The sequence below is a fragment of the Podarcis erhardii genome (assembly GCF_964252035.2).
Source record: "Podarcis erhardii genome assembly, chromosome: 6".
Taxonomy (NCBI): Eukaryota; Metazoa; Chordata; class Lepidosauria; order Squamata; family Lacertidae; genus Podarcis; species Podarcis erhardii.
The window spans coordinates 3,531,521-3,546,969 of NC_138510.1; the positions used below are offsets into that span (position 1 = coordinate 3,531,521).

The window sequence follows — 15,449 nt, forward strand, 5'->3', positions numbered from 1 at the left end:
TCGTGAGAAGAGAAGACTCCCTGGAAAAGACCCTGATGTTGGGAAAGATGGAGGGCACAAGGAGAAGGGGACGACAGAGGACGAGATGGTGGGACAGTGTTCTCGAAGCTACCAGCATGAGTTTGACCAAACTGCGGGAGGCAGTGGAAGACAGGAGTACCTGGCGTGCTTTGGTCCAGGGGGTTCACAAAGAGTCGGACACGACTAAACGACTAAACAAGAAGAAGAGAGAATTTCAGCAGCTGCAGCCTAGGACTATTAAAGGCAGAGGAACCTTGTCGTCATCTGTATCTGGGCACTCTGGGATAGGAGAGGGGAATGGGCAGCAGGAACACCTGAAATTGGTGTGTCAGTCCTGTTTCATCCTTAGTTTTTTAGAGACTGGGGCACTTCCAAACTACCACTATTTCTGCGGGGGATTCCGTCAAATTCAGGTTGCGCAATTGCAATTGCTTTGGATGTGTTGTGCAACGATCTCACTTCCCCCAAAGGCTGGACTTTTTGCAATTGGGAAAGTGCACTCGAAAGTGTGAGAGGACACTTTTGACGCAACATCGTGTGACCTCCCCACCCCACCCCCAAAATAACATAATGAATCTTCTTTAAATAGCTTAAGTCGTCTTAACCTCTCTGCAAATAGATCAGGATGAAGCACCCTGGGCGAATCTCTGGCTTGCAGCATCACAAGCCCCCTGCTAACCTTTGCTGAGGTCCTGAGCAAACATATTTCTTCCCCCCAGGATTGCAGGCCTGTGCAAGAGAGACAGGCAGAGACCGGGTTGTTGTAATGCGGCGAAATTTCAGACCTGAGCAGCCACAGATGAATACTTCCCAGCCTCTGACAGCAGCTTGATACACAGCCATGCTGGCAAGGGATGATGGGAGTTGTAGTCCAAAGTGGGCTGCGACTACTAAGAGTTGTAGTCCACAACAACAACTGTAGAGAAGTTTTCAATGTTTTATTGTGTTTTATAATATTTTGTTGGGAGCCGCCCAGAGTGGCTGGAGCAACCCAGTCAGACAGGTGGCATATGAATAATAATAATAAAATTATTATTATTATTATTATTATTATTATTATTATTATTATTATTATTATTACTACTACTACTACTACTACTACTACTGCACCAGATTGTCAAGGGTCATTGTAAACAAACAGTAGATCATGGTTAGGCAAACTAAGGCCTGGGGGCCGGATCCGACCCAATCACCTTCTAAATCCGGCCCGCAGACGGTCCGGGAACCAGCATGTTTTTACATGAGTAGAATGTATCCTTTTATTTAAAATGCATCTCTGGGTTATTTGTGGGGCCCGCCTGGCGTTTTTACATAAGTAGAATGTGTGCTTTTATTTAAAATGCATCTCTGGGTTATTTGCAGGGCATAGGAATTTGTTCATTTCCCCCCCCCTCCAAAATATAGTCTGGCCCCCCACAAGGTCTAAGGGACAGTGGACTGGCCCCCTGCTGAAAAGGTTTGCTGACCCCTGCAGTAGACTTTGGAGAAGATCTTTTCTTGCATTTGCCACTAGGGGGAAGCAGGATCCCATTGTACAAGACACCGCTGTTTTCATTCCCAGTGCTTACCTCGAGTTCTCAAGAGATTCCCAATTTAGTTTAAAAACAAAGTGATACACAGGAACCTCCCAGTGGGCTGAACCGTAGTTCAGAAGCAACATCTGGATATCCCTTCCACGTATGGTACATGTCAGACAAGCAGGATAGCAAGGGAATAAGAAGTTTAAATCCCTAGGTGCTTTTCTCCTAGTGGTGGTTCATGCGCAGGAGAGAGAGCAGAGAAGCATTTGTAATGCAGATGAGCAGCTTGGGCAAGGTCCAGGCCTTCTCAGGGATTGTCAGCTGCTGAAACTTACGCATGTGAACTTGTTGAAAACTCCTCTTTGAGGAACCTGCCCACTGTGGATTCAATAAGAGGTTTGTTCCAAGATATGTCTTGTGACTCTGAAAAAGCACTCAGCCAGGACGGTGAAGCTACAGGACTTCTAGTGCTCATAATATGGATTTCTTAAGCTTCCCATCCCAAAGGGATCCTGAATAAGAACTCTTGAAACCAGCTACCTACTGAGCCTCTATATTTCTTTTTCTTTTTTTGCTTATACTGTGCCTTCGCCAATATAGTTTTAATTGCATTTTATCTATGAGCATGAGTTCTTTCTACAAAAATGGTATGCAGTTATTGAAATAATTTGTACTTTGCACGTTTGCATGGTCTGTGCATGTTTCTCACTTTGATTCGGCGAACTTCATAGTTCTGCAAAGACCTAGCGAAAGATGAGAGAAGGTAGAAAATGATGAGGCAGGCGGCCACTAGGGGGCATGTTTGCTGTGCTGGGGGGTTCAGTACAGTGGTACCTCGGGTTACATATGCTTCAGGTTACAGACTCCGCTAACCCAGAAATAGTGCTTCAGGCTAAGAATTTTGCTTCAGGATGAGAACAAAAATTGTGCTCCAGTGGTGCGGCGGCAGCGGGAGGCCCCATTAGCTAAAGTGGTGCTTCAGGTTAAGAACAGTTTCAGGTTAAGAACGGACCTCCAGAATGAATTAAGTACGTAACCAGAGGTACCACTGTACTTTAAAAGGGTATTTTTGAAAGGCTGCGTCTCATGTTGATTTTTAAAAAATATTTAGGAGGAAATAATAGTAATGTTAAAGTATTTTAAATTGTAATAATAATAATAATAATAATAATAATAATCTGTTCAAATGCTCCTAAAATGATGTTGGTGCAATTAATGTCACTTATTTATAAAGCATGGCAGTTATGTTCTGCATAATGATAGCAAAGACCCTCTGTGAAGGTAACATGTCAATCATCACCCAGCCCTAGCATTAGGCAATAGCAAGGATAAAGCTCTCATTTGCTGCTAGCCATGATGGCTGGTTTGTGTCCTCACTGTTTTGGGCACTATGTCCCTGAATACCAGTGCCTGGATGCTGGTTTAAATGGCCACTGACTGTTCCAGCAGCTGGGCTCTTAACGTTCTTATGAGGCAGTGGGTTCTGGGGTGTCATTGAAAAGGCCGCAAGCAGTCAGTTGATTCAGGCTGTAATCCTGTTGTTGTTGTTTAGTCGTTTAGTCGTGTCCAACTCTTTGTGACCCCATGGACCAGAGCACGCCAGGCACTCCTGTCTTCCACTGCCTCCCACAGTTTGGTCAAACTCATGTTTGTAGCTTCGAGAACACTGTCCAACCATCTCGTCCTCTTCCGTCCCCTTCTCCTTGTGCCCTCCATGTTTCCCAACTTCAGGGTCTTTTCCGGGGAGTCTTCTCTTCTCATGAGGTGGCCAAAGTATTGGAGCTTCAGCTTCAGGATCTGTCCTTCCAGTGAGCACTCAGGGCTGATTTCCTTCAGAATGGAGAGGTTTGATCTACTTGCAGTCCATGGGATTCTCAAGAGTCTCCTCCAGTACCATAATTCAAAAGCATCCATTCTTTGGCAATCAGCCTTCTTTATGGTCCAGCTCTCACTTCCGTACATCACTACTGGGAAAACCATAGCTTTAACTATACGGACCGTTGTTGGCAAGGTGATGTCTCTGCTTTTTAAGATGCTATCTAGGTTTGTTCAGGCTTCAATCCTAGAGACTTCTTATCAGGGGTGCCAACTTAAATAAAATATTTGGGGGGAACAGGTAAGCCTCACCCCGCATAATTGATCACAAGACATGACACACACAACCCATTTATATGGCAATGCCCATCAACTGGGGCGGGGCTCAGCACCCTCAAATATTTTATTGGGGGCAAAGGGACCTCAACTGCTAGGAGTTGGCTCCAATGATGATGATTTATTACTTGTACCCCACTTCTGTGACTGAGTTGCCCCATCCACTCTGAGCAGCTTCCAGCAGAATATAAAACAACGCAGTGATGGAATAGTCAAAAGGCCCTCGGAGCTGGACCTCAGCGTCCAGGCTGAACGATGGTGGTGGGATGAGGCCATTTAGGGCTTTCAAGGTCAGTACCAACTCTTTGAATTGTGCTCGGAAACGTACTGGGAGCCAATGTGTGTCTTTCAGGACCAGTGTTATATGGTCTCAGCGGCCGCTCCCAGTCACCAGTCTAGCTGCCGCATTCTGGATTAGCTGTAGTTCCTGATTCACCTTCAAAGGTAGCCCCACATAGAGCGCATTGCAGTAGTCCAAGCGGGAGATAATCAGAGCATGCGCCACTCTGGTGAGACAGTCTGCAGGCAGGGAGGGTCTCAGTCGGGAGTAAGACCCGCTGACCTCAGTGGGACTTCTAGGGAAACCTTCATAGGAGGAATCAAGCCTGAGAGTCCTCTTCTCTCCTGCAGTTTCCAGAAACTGGTTTTCAGAAGCTTTGCTGCCTCCCAACTGCAGGCAGAAGAAGAGAAGAGTTTTGGATTTGATATCCCGCTTTATCACTACCCAAAGGAGTCTCAAAGCGGCTAACATTCTCCTTTTCCCTTCCTCCCCCACAACAAACACTCTGTGAGGCTGAGAGACTTCAGAGTAGCCCAAGGTCACCCAGCAGCTGCATGTGGAGGAGCAGGGAATCGAACCCGGTTCACCAGATTACGAGTCCACTGCCTGCTCTTAACCACTACACCACACTGGCAGAGCATCACCACCTTGGCTTGTAGCTATTGATAGCTTGTCTAATCTGCTTTCCAAGTTGGTGGCCATTTCTGCCTCTTGTGGCAGGGAGTTCCATAGTTTAACTATGTGCTGTGTGGAGATTAATTCCTTTCATCTTGAATCTTCCAGCCCTTAGCTTCACAGGATGCCCACAAAGTTCTCGTCAGGAGAGAGGAAGAGCAGCAATTGCCCGTCCAGGTCCAGATGTAGCTAGCTGTTGCTGACACCAAACATTTTTGGGGTAGCGCTGATCTCGCCCTGCCTCCTCGTTCTGGGCTGCCGCCTTCTATTTTATAAACTCTCCTTGGACTAATGAAACAACCCAAAACGACCTAGCTGCAGCTTCCAGGCTGCCTTCATCACCTCCATCCTGGGCTTGCCTCCTGCCAGCTGCGTCTGGGAACGGCTTTGAGGTGGCATTTCCTCTTGCGCGGAGGCGATGATGCTCAGAGACTGGCCGCCTTGCGAAGCAGCAGGAGCTGCTCTCGGCCCCTCCTCTGGGTCCCTGTGGGCAGGAGGTGGAGCCGCTCTGCTCTGCTTTTCCAGGCAGGAGAGAGGCTGGACCGCAGCAGAGTTTTAAACCAAGTCAGTAGGACGGGAGTCTCCCCAGGACTCGCGGCTGCTTGGAGGAGAGAGAGTGGAGATGCAGCTGGAATATCTCCACCCGGCTGCTGCTTCCCGGTCCAGCCTGCCTCCCCTATGCGAGGCTGGAGGAGGAGAAGGCAGCCAGCTGGCCATGGGCTTCGGCAGGTACGCAGCCCCAGAGCCGTTCCAGGGGTCCCATTCGCCGCTGGCCCCCGAAGGGACCAAGCCACCGTACAGCTACATTGCCCTCATCACCATGGCCATCCAGAGCACCCCGGAGAAGAGGATCACCCTCAACGGCATCTACCGCTACATCACGGCGCGTTTCGGCTACTACCGGGAGAACAAGCAAGGCTGGCAGAACAGCATCCGCCACAACTTGTCTCTCAATGAGTGCTTCGTCAAGGTGCCGCGGGACGACAAGAAGCCCGGCAAGGGCAACTTCTGGACCCTGGACCCCGACTGCCACAACATGTTCGAGAACGGAAGCTTCCTGCGGCGGAGACGCCGCTTCACCCGCAAGAGGGGCACCGAGGGCCACAAGAAGCCGCTGGCCAAATGCCCGCTGTTGGTGGAGAAAGCCATCAAAGTAGAAAATGGTTCCGGTTCTTCGCCAGCTGCTGTGGGCCTGCTCCAGGGTTCCTGCCAAGAGAAAACGCTGCCCTTAGAGGTGCCTGCCGTTGGAGGCCGAGGCCCCGGTGACCCGGCCCTTCCTTGCCAGGAGCACCTGGGCTCCGGAGGCCTGGCCTGCGCCAAGAGCTACCCACCAGGGCAGCAGTGCCTTGCTCCGCCGCAGCTGGCACCCAAACTTCACCCGTACGACCGACAGGCCTGCTACCAAGCCCTGCTGGACTGCTCCCAGGCAAAGGAGCCAGCCCTGGAGGGCATGCAAGCCAGCCCTCTTGCCCAAGCGGGCGACAGGATGGCGCAGGCACCGGCAGAGGCTAAGGAGCCCCTTCAGGGCAGCCCCAAAACACCTCTGGGGCCTCCCAAGAGCGGGCAGGATGGGAAGGTTTTCGGTCAGCTGGCCCCAACTTTCCTGGGCCCTACCAAGGGTGCCCAGGCCTGCAGCCACCAGCCGTCGCCTTTGGAAGGCGAGGCCTATGCCAAGCCTGCTGTCTTGCCTGTCTTCAGCTCCCTGGGCTACTCGGGAGCCGATTCTCTGAGCGGGAACTACCAGTGCCGCCTGCAGGCCCTGAACTTCTGCGTCAACGAGCATGGTGGCTGCAGCACAGCCTTGGAACACCTTTTGACAGCCACCGTGGCCACTGGGCCCTCGGCCGCCAGCCAGCCAGCCTCCTTCATGCCCCTTCAAGGAGAACAGGAATCCTGGGGCGGGGGACCCTTCTCCCTCCAAGGGGGCAGCGGGTACCAGCTAGGCCTCCCCCACTGTCTCTACAGGACCCCTGGGATGTTCTTCTTTGAGTGATGGAGGGGTGCTGGGGGCATGTTTTGGGACCAGAAAGCACTCGCGTCCTCCCCACCGGGAGACCAGGGCTCGACCCCCCATGTAAGTTATTGACTCTTGGCCGACAGAGCGAAGAAGGGACTCTAAAATAGCAGAGCCCTCCAGCTTCCGACTGGCAACGCTTTCGTCCCGTCTGGATAAAAACAGCAACGGCAGCTCCCAGCCAGCGGATGGAACCTGTGTTTTTTTTTTTTTTTAAGAAGGAAAAATTGGTTAGCGGAATAAATGCACTCCCCACTTCTTGATGCAGATTTGCTTTCTCTGTCGGCCGGGGTGGGAAGTGGGCAAAGGGGAGGGGGCAAGGGTCGGGACACATCTGGGCATGTGGTTTGTGGCGGGACATGGCTGGGCTGGGAGGCTTCAGAAGAGGATTTTTGCCAGGGCATGAATGGTGTTTGCAAAACATCCTCTGAATTTGCCTTGATTAACCATGTTGCATTCTGGTCCGCAGCTCGCTAAGCATGCAGATGTGATCAGCGTGGGGGTGGCCCAAGGTCTCTGCACCCAGAGGGGTCTGCTGGGGGGTCCTTTTGACCCAGATGTGGTTGCCAGGTGGCCAGAATTTTGCCCTTGACCAAGGAGAAAGTAAAACCAGGGCTTGTGGAAGATGTTAGGTGGTTTCATATTGTTTTCCTCCTTTCTGTGAGTTTTATTTTAAAGATGGAACCCTTAAGAAGCCTGCCCTCTGCACATGCACATAGGTAGCCTTGCCTTGTGGCAACTTATTTAACAAGAATGTCCCATGTCATTGGGAAAAAGCCACTCAGCACAGTCTGTTTATTTATTGCAGTTAAAGGTAAGGGTATCCCAGACCGTTAGGTCCAGTTGCAGACGACTCTGCGGTTGCGCACTCATCTCGCTCTATGGGCCAAGGGAGCCAGCGTTTGTCCACAAACAGCTTTCTGGGTCATGTGGCCAGCAAGATTAAACCACTTCTAGTGCAACGGGACACCGTGACGGAAGCCAGAGTGCATGGAAATGCCGTTTCCATTCCCACCACAGTGGTACCTGTTTATCTACTTGTGCTGGTGTGCTTTCAAACTGCTAGGTTGACAGGAGCAGGGACCAAGCAACTGGAGCTCACCCCGTCGCGGGGATTCGAACTGCCGACCTTCTGATCGGTAAGCCCTAGGCTCTGTGGTTTAGACCACAGCGTCACCCTACAGCTACAATTTATTGTAGTTACATCCCAGCTAATCCCTCCTTTCCTCCAAGGAGCTCAGGGTGGCAGATACGTCCATCCCCCCCCCCCCATCTTTAACTCACAACAACCCTGTGAGGTAGGTTAGCATAAAAAAGGCCAGCTGGTCGAAGATCACACCCGTGTGACAAATTCAGGGTTGAACCTGCTCTTTTCCATGCCTGTTCCGACAGTTTAACAATTATATGACTACGCTAGCTGTCAGAAGAACTCTGTTTCCTTATCTGCCTTGGGTTGGGGGGGAATAGTTTTTCTTTGCAATATGCCTCATGGGGTTTTAAAAAAACACTTTTCTCGAAGGAAAGCACTCCGTATATGCTCTAAATCACCAGAGGATACAGAATGCTGGAAAGACAGCATTTTTTTTAGCATTTTCACAGGTCTATCCCTGGTCTGGTGCAAATATCTAGGGTACTCCCAGATGACTTGTTAACAGATTTGTTTGCAGGGAGTTTAGATGATGTTGGATTCATTTTTTTAATTTTTTTTTTGAATAATATTTATTCAACTTTTAAAGATTACAAAGAGAAAAAAGAAAAACAGAAAAATACAGAAAAAATGCAAGCAATTAAAAAAAAACCACAGATCAAACCTTTACATAACTTTCTTTCCTTTGCTTATTTCCTTGACCTCTTCACACCTCCCTTTTTTGTATTCTAGTTCAATTAGATATTTCAGCAAATCCTTTCCAGCTTTGTTTTTATCCTATTAATTTATCTTAATATACTGTAATTTTACATTCTCGTCTTTCACCAATTAACAAATCCATTTTTACCTAATCCTTTATATCATTTCTGCTAAAAGCACATTACTTCATTCCAACATCCTTCTAACATTCCTTAATTTTGCAATGTTTCTGTAGATAAACTTTAAATTTTTTCCAATCTTCTTCCACCGACTCTTCACCTTGGTCTCGGATTCTGCCAGTCATTTCCGCTGACGATGTTGGATTCATTCCTTCTGGGGAGTTTAGATGCTTTCCCAGTCACTTCCCTTATTGCAAAGGGCACTTCCAGACCGTGCCCTTTCTAGTGGGATTCTGTCCCATCCAGGCTGCACACTTAGTGGATCTGGAGCTCTTCCCTAACGAATGCGATTCCCCAAAAGATTGAGCTTTTTGCAATGAGGAGAGCGATGGGGAAATGGGAGTAAATGGTGTGAGGCTGACTTTTGCCTTGAAGCTAAGTTGTGCAGCACTCAACAGGGGGAAAGGTTTCAGGGCTGCAGCATTCTCTCCTCTGGCCCTGATCCCTCGCTTTCCAGACACTGACAGGACATGGCAATTTCATGGCTTATACCTGTGCCAGGAGGAAAGGTTGCCTTCTTGATGTCTGAGCTTCAAGATCCTGTGTTGGGGGTGAAAAGCCCCACCAAAAGTGCCCCAAATTGAGTGAGTGGCTCAGAAGATGCTGCATTTTCGGTCCTGTCGCCCATCTTGACTGCCAGATGTTCGGAGCAAAAGGCAGGAAGCGAAATTTGCCCCCTAATTTCCTGGGGCTGTTTGTTCAGCGGTATCAGATGGGCCTCGGCCATCCTGATCGAGCCCATCCATCGCCTGGGTGAAAGGAAGCCTTTGTTTGACAGGGCTCCTTGGAAGCAAAGACTCAGAATTGCAGCCTTCAGGAATGCAAAAGCCCACCCAGCCTCAGAGCAGGCAGAATGGGACGCTCCGTGGTTCACTGTCTCACAATGTCCAGACAAGTGTGCATGGATTCTGCCTTGAGCCCAGGCAAGGCCTGTGTTCAAATCCTGCTGGTTCAGGCCGATCGCCCATCTAGTCCAGCACCCTGTTCCCACAGTGACCTACAAAAATGTTCAGGGGAAACCCACAAGCAGGATTTGAACCCTCCTGTGATTTCCAGAAACTGGCATTCAGAAGCATTGCTTTCTCCAACTGGGGATGCAGAACAGAGCTGTTCTGGCTAATAATAATAATAATAATACCACAAGAAGGCCCTCTGAGATGGACCTCAGTGTCCGGGCTGAATGATGGGGGTGGAGACGCTCCTTCAGGTATTTTGGAATATTGTGAAGCTCCTTGACATCTGACGGGAGGTGGGTGCCACCACCAAGAAGGCCCTCTGCCTGGTTCCCTGTAACCTCACTTCTCTCAGCAAGGAAACCGCCAGAAGGCTCTCGGTGCTGGACCTCAGTGTCTGGGCTGGATCAACAGACCTCTCCTCCTCCATGAATTTGTCTTTTGAAAACCATCCAGGTTGGTGGCTGTCACTGCCTCCTTTGCGAATGAGGGATCATCCAGGCTTCCTTTTGCTCTGCTTTCCAGGCACATGGCTGCACTTTAAAGTGCTGTGTCCAAGTGTGTCCTTTGGGTTTGGGGGTGGCCCTTTCCCCAGGAAAACCCACGTTTCACAGCTGAATCAGAACAAATGTCAAATCCACAGAAAACCCACTTGCCATTTGCAGGTTTTCCCCAGGGGTAGCGCCTGGACAAAGCAAGACCAAAATGCTCAGAGCCAGAACTTTAAAGCCCAGACCTGCACGTAGAAATGGAGCACCAAAGGAAGTCTGGAGAAGCCTTGAATTCCCTGGTTTGCTGTGTGAACAATAATTTCTTTTAACTGTCCCAAATCTCCACGCATCCTAGAAGTGTTGTGAGAGAGGAAGAGAAACCTATCTCCGTCCACTTTTTCAAAGCCAGCCATCATTCTATGTATCTTTTTTCGATCCCTCATAGCTGAGTAAGATTGTCTTCCGTGAACACGATCTTAGCAGTTACAGATGGGTAGCCGTGTTGGTCTGCCATAGTCAAAACAAAATAAAAAAATTCCTTCCAGTAGCACCTTAAAGACCAACTAAGTTAGTTCTAGGTATGAGCTTTCGTGTGCATGCACACAGGTACAGACTGATATCTTCTGGTATCTGAAGAAGTGTGCATGCACACGAAAGCTCATACCTAGAACTAACTTAGTTGGTCTTTAATGTGCTACTGGAAGGAATTTTTTTATTTTGTTTTGACGATCTTAGCAGTGAGTCTGTAAGTGACTGTGGAGGTCAATTCTGGACCCAGTGGGGACATAGGTTTCCGGGCAGGAGTTGATCACGGTGAGGGTTTGCCAATTGTGCCTTCCTCTTAGCACGTTTCTCCCTTTCATCCTGAGTTTGTGTGTCTTCAAAGCCCATGACACCTTTGGTAAAGGCTGTTCTCCAATTGGAGCACTCGCAGGCCAGTGTTTCACAATTGTTGGTGTTTATACTACTTTTTTAAAAAAAGATTTGCGTTGAGAGAATCTTTAAACCTCCGAGCCAACCATCATTCTATTTATTTCTATCATTTCTTGCTCACCTTTTCACTAAACTAAAATACCCCAAAGGCTGTAACCTTTACCTCTAAGGGAGCTGCCCCAATCTCCTTGATCATTTTGGCTGCTTTCCGTCCACGTCTACAGCATTTGGCCACATGCAGATACCTGAACACAACTGTCTGCATCAACCAGGTTGATCTGGAATTCACCCTCCCCTCCTGTGGTTTCCAGTTCCAGCAACTGGAGTTTAGGAGCATAGATACTGTGGCCAGTAGCCATTGATAGCCCTCTCTTCCCTGAATTTGTCCAGTCCTCTTCCCACAGTCATCTTGGATGAATGGCGGCTAACAGATTGAGGCTGAATCCTGACAAGACAGAAGTACTGTTTTTGGGGGACCGGGGGCGGGCAGGTGTGGGGTATTCCCTGGTCCTGAATGGGGTAACTGTGCCCCTGAAGGACCAGGTGCGCAGCCTGGGAGTCATTTTGGACTCACAGCTGTCCATGGAGGCACAGGTCAATTCTGTGTCCAGGGCAGCTGTTTATCAGCTCCATCTGGTACGCAGGATGAGACCCTCTCTGCCCGCGGACTGTCTCTCCAGAGTGGTGCATGCTCTGGTTATCTCCCGCTTGGTCTACTGCAATGCGCTCTATGTGGGGCTACCTTTGAAGGTGACCCGGAAACTGCAACTAATTCAGAATGTGGCAGCTAGACTGGTGACTGGGAGTGGCCACCGGGACCACATAACACAGGTCCTGAGAGATCTGCATTGGTTTCCAAGTGCAATTCAAAGTGTTGGTGCTGACCTTTAAAGCCCTAAACGGCCTCGGTCCTGTATACCTGAAGGAGCGTCTCCACCCCCATCGTTCAGCCTGTACACTGAGGTCAAGCGCCGAGGGCCTTCTGGCGCTTCCCTCATTGCGAGAAATGAGGTTACAGTGAACCAGACAGAGGGCCTTCTTGGTGGTGGCGCCCACCCTGTGGAATGTCAAGGAAATAAGCAGCCATCTTATCTTTAAAAGACATCTGAAGGCAGCTTCAGATGAAGGTTTTTAATATTTAATGCTGTATTATTTTTAACATTTGATTGGGAGCCGCCCAGAGTGGCTGGGGAAACTCAGCCAGATGGTTGGGGTATAAATAATAAATTATTATTATATATATTATTATCCTGTTGGGCCTTGTGAGAACAGGGTGCTGGACTAGGTGGGCCGTTGGCCTGATCCAGCAAACAGGCTCTTCCTTACGTGTTTGTGACTCAGAATATCCTTGCATTTTTACGTCTGTCGTTTCGATTGCATTGCATTGCTTGACTCGCTTCATTCTTTAAAACAAAATTAAGCCCAAGCATTTTGGTTTTCTCCCTCCCTCCTCATCCCCTCTCTGCTTCCCACACACTCGCCGCTGCTTGTCCCAGCACACATTTCTGGATCTGTCCTCGGACGAGCGAGGACCCGACTGCGGTCCAAGTTCTGGTGATATCAGTCCCTCTGCACCCTCTCCCCTTCTTCTCCTCCTTGCCTGGCCGGCAGTGGAAAACAATATTTTGGGACATACATCATGCTGGCGTCTGAGAAGCTGTCTGTGCAGGGAACATTTGGCCTGGGCGCCCCTCCTTCGCACAGTCCCCAGGGGCGCTGGAGGAAGCCAGCCTGGATGAACTGTGCCCAGGGATGTCTGGTTCCCACAGACCCGGCCTGCGCCTCCACCGGCCCCACACCCGAGGCTCCAGAACCGGGGCTGGGAACGCAGCTGCCAGCGGCCTCTCCGCTCCCAGGGAAGGGAACTGACGCTGCGTGAGATAGAAGGAACACAATCCTGCCCTGGCTCTTTGGGGAGCAGGGCTGTGCTGGTAGGGGGGAAGGGGCAGCGGCAGAGAGGGACTCCAAGGTCCAGAAGGAGGGGCAAAGCCAGCTCTGAGGGAGGGCCCTGAGTCCAGAACCATAGGGGGAAGCCAGTGATGAGGGAGGGATCCTAGTCCAGAAGGATGGGAGGAAGCCAGAGATGAGGGAGGGACCCTGGTCCAGAAGAATGGGAGGAAGCCCACTCTGAGGGAGGGATCTGAGTCCAGAACTCTGGGGGGAAGCCAGTGATGAGGGAGGGACCTGAGTCCAGAAGGATGGGGGGAAGCCGGTGATGAGGGGTGGACCCAAAGTTCCAGAAGGATGGGGGGAAGTCAGCTCCGAGGGAGGGACCCTGGTCCAGAAGGATGGGGAGAAGCCAGTGATGAGGGAGGGATCCTGGTCCAGAAGAATGGGAGGAAGCCTGCTCTGAGGGAGGGACCTGGGTCCAGAAGGATGGGGGGAAGCCGGTGATGAGGGATGGACCCAAATTTCCAGAAGGATGGGGGGAAGTCAGCTCTTCCAAAAAGTGCTCCTGCAGCTCTGATGTAAAGCTCTCTGAAGCTGCATAGGCGATTACTTCTCAGCCACAACAGGCATCAGAGGTGAGGAAACGAAGAGACAGGGCCGGCCCACCCATGAGGCAAGTTGAGACAACAGCCTCGGGCGGCAGGTTCCACGGGGCAGGCGATCCTGATGGAGATCTCTCTTTTTGCTTGTTCCTGGTGGAGATCTTCACTCGCCCCTTTTCGCCTGGCAAGGTGGTGGAGGGAAAGCATTTTGTGGTTCACCTGAGCTGCCCAAAGGTCTTGGGCTGGCCCTGCCGAGAGACGTGAATGACCTGGGCTGCTGGTGGTCAGAGACAGAGGCAAATGACCCATTGCCTTTTTCCAAAATAAGTGAGCGGATTTCATTAGTTCATATAAGGAAAAGGTTGCATGGAAGAACGGCTGCAATATAAATTCCACCCTGTCCTGACGTGGGCGTCCTGGGGTTTGTTGACAAGGATCCTACAAGAAGGTGCAGTTGTGGAGATTGTACACAAACAAACAAACAAACAAATGATGGATGGCTGCCTATCAGGGATTCTTGAGCGGTGAGTCTTGCATTGGCGGGGGTTAGACTATGTGACTCATGAGATTCCTTCAAGCTCCACAATTCTATGATGACCACCAGACTTTCACCAACTGTTTACCAGCTCCATCTGGTACACAGGATGAGACCCTCCCTGCCCGCAGACTGTCTCTCCAGAGTGGTGCATGCTCTAGTTATCTCCTGCTTGGACTACTGCAATGCGCTCTACGTGGGGCTACCTTTGAAGGTGACTTGGAAACTGCAGTTAATCCAGAATGCGGCAACTAGACTGGTGACTGGGAGCGGCCGCCAAGACCACATAACACCGGTTTTGAAAGATCTTCATTGGCTCCCAGTAAGTTTCCGAGCGCAATTCAAAGTGTTGGTGCTGACCTTTAAAGCCCTAAATGGCCTCGGTTCTGTATACCTGAAGGAGTATCTCCACCCCGGACACTGAGGTCCAGCTCCGAGGGCCTTCTGGTGGTTCCCTCGCTGCGAGAAGTGAGGTTACAGGGAACCAGGCAGAGGGCCTTCTCGGTAGTGGCACCTGCCCTGTGGAACACCCTCCCAGTGGATGTCAAGGCAATAAACAACTATTTTACTTTTAAAAAACAACTGAAGAAGTCATTCCTTCCATTGACAAGCTTAAACATGTGCAGAGGAGGGCAACCAAGATGACCAAGGGTCTGGAAACCAAGTCTGATGAGGGACGGTTGAAGGAGATGGGTATGGTTAGCCTAGGAAAGAAGAGACTGAGGGCAGATATGAGAACCACATTCAAATATCTAAGGGCTGTCACATGCAAGATGGAGCAAGCTTGTCCATTATTTATTAGTATTATTAGTATTATTATCTATTAAATTTGTATAGCAACCTATACCCTGATGTTGGGAAAGATGGAGGGCACAAGGAGAAGGAGACGACAGAGGATGAGATGGTTGGACAGTGTTCTCAAAGCTATGTACATGAGTTTGACCACACCGTGGGAGGCAATGGAAGACAGGAGTGCCTGGCGTGCTCTGGTCCAGGGGGTCACGAAGAGGCGGACATGACTAAACGACTAAACAACAATAACCCGCAGGTATGTCCTCTCCGGCTCCAGATGGTGGGACTTGAACCCATGGCTTCAAGTTACAAGAAAGGAGATTCCGACCGAACATCAGGAATAACTTTCCCTTGTCAAAAATTATTTGACTGTGGAACGGAACCTCCTTCCTTGGAGGTTTCCAAGCAGAGCTCGGATGGCCATCTGCCCTGGACGCTTTAGTTGAGATTCCTGCCTTGCGGGGGGCTGGACTAGATGACCCTCGGGGTCCCTTCCAATTCCATGAATCTGTGATTCTATGAATCCTCCAACATGCAGCCTAATTGAATACCCCTTAATTCTAGAGT

The 15,449-nt window shown here is 50.0% G+C and overlaps 2 protein-coding genes and 1 long non-coding RNA gene across 3 annotated transcripts in view; 2 read left to right on the plus strand and 1 right to left on the minus strand.

Moving 5' to 3' along the window:
- LOC309345239 overlaps window positions 1-2,157 on the plus strand; it is a 147,139-nt gene extending 144,982 nt beyond the window's left edge. The window contains exon 2 of the long non-coding RNA XR_014158131.1: window positions 195-2,157. This is a non-coding gene — a long non-coding RNA (uncharacterized lncRNA). The remainder of the gene's footprint in view (window positions 1-194) is intronic.
- MYLK2 (myosin light chain kinase 2) overlaps window positions 1-15,449 on the minus strand; it is a 102,178-nt gene that overhangs the window by 22,741 nt on the left and 63,988 nt on the right. The window lies entirely within an intron of this gene.
- On the plus strand, window positions 4,837-6,928 carry FOXS1 (forkhead box S1). The gene has a single exon (XM_081867897.1). It carries the CDS (start codon window positions 5,270-5,272, stop codon window positions 6,638-6,640), a length of 1,371 nt encoding a protein of 456 aa, XP_081724023.1. The 5' UTR covers window positions 4,837-5,269; the 3' UTR covers window positions 6,641-6,928.

Coding starts and splice junctions, on each gene's coding strand:
- FOXS1 (XM_081867897.1), top strand. CDS start 5,270: ATGCAGCTGGAATATCTCCACCCGGCTGCTGCTTCCCGGTCCAGCCTG.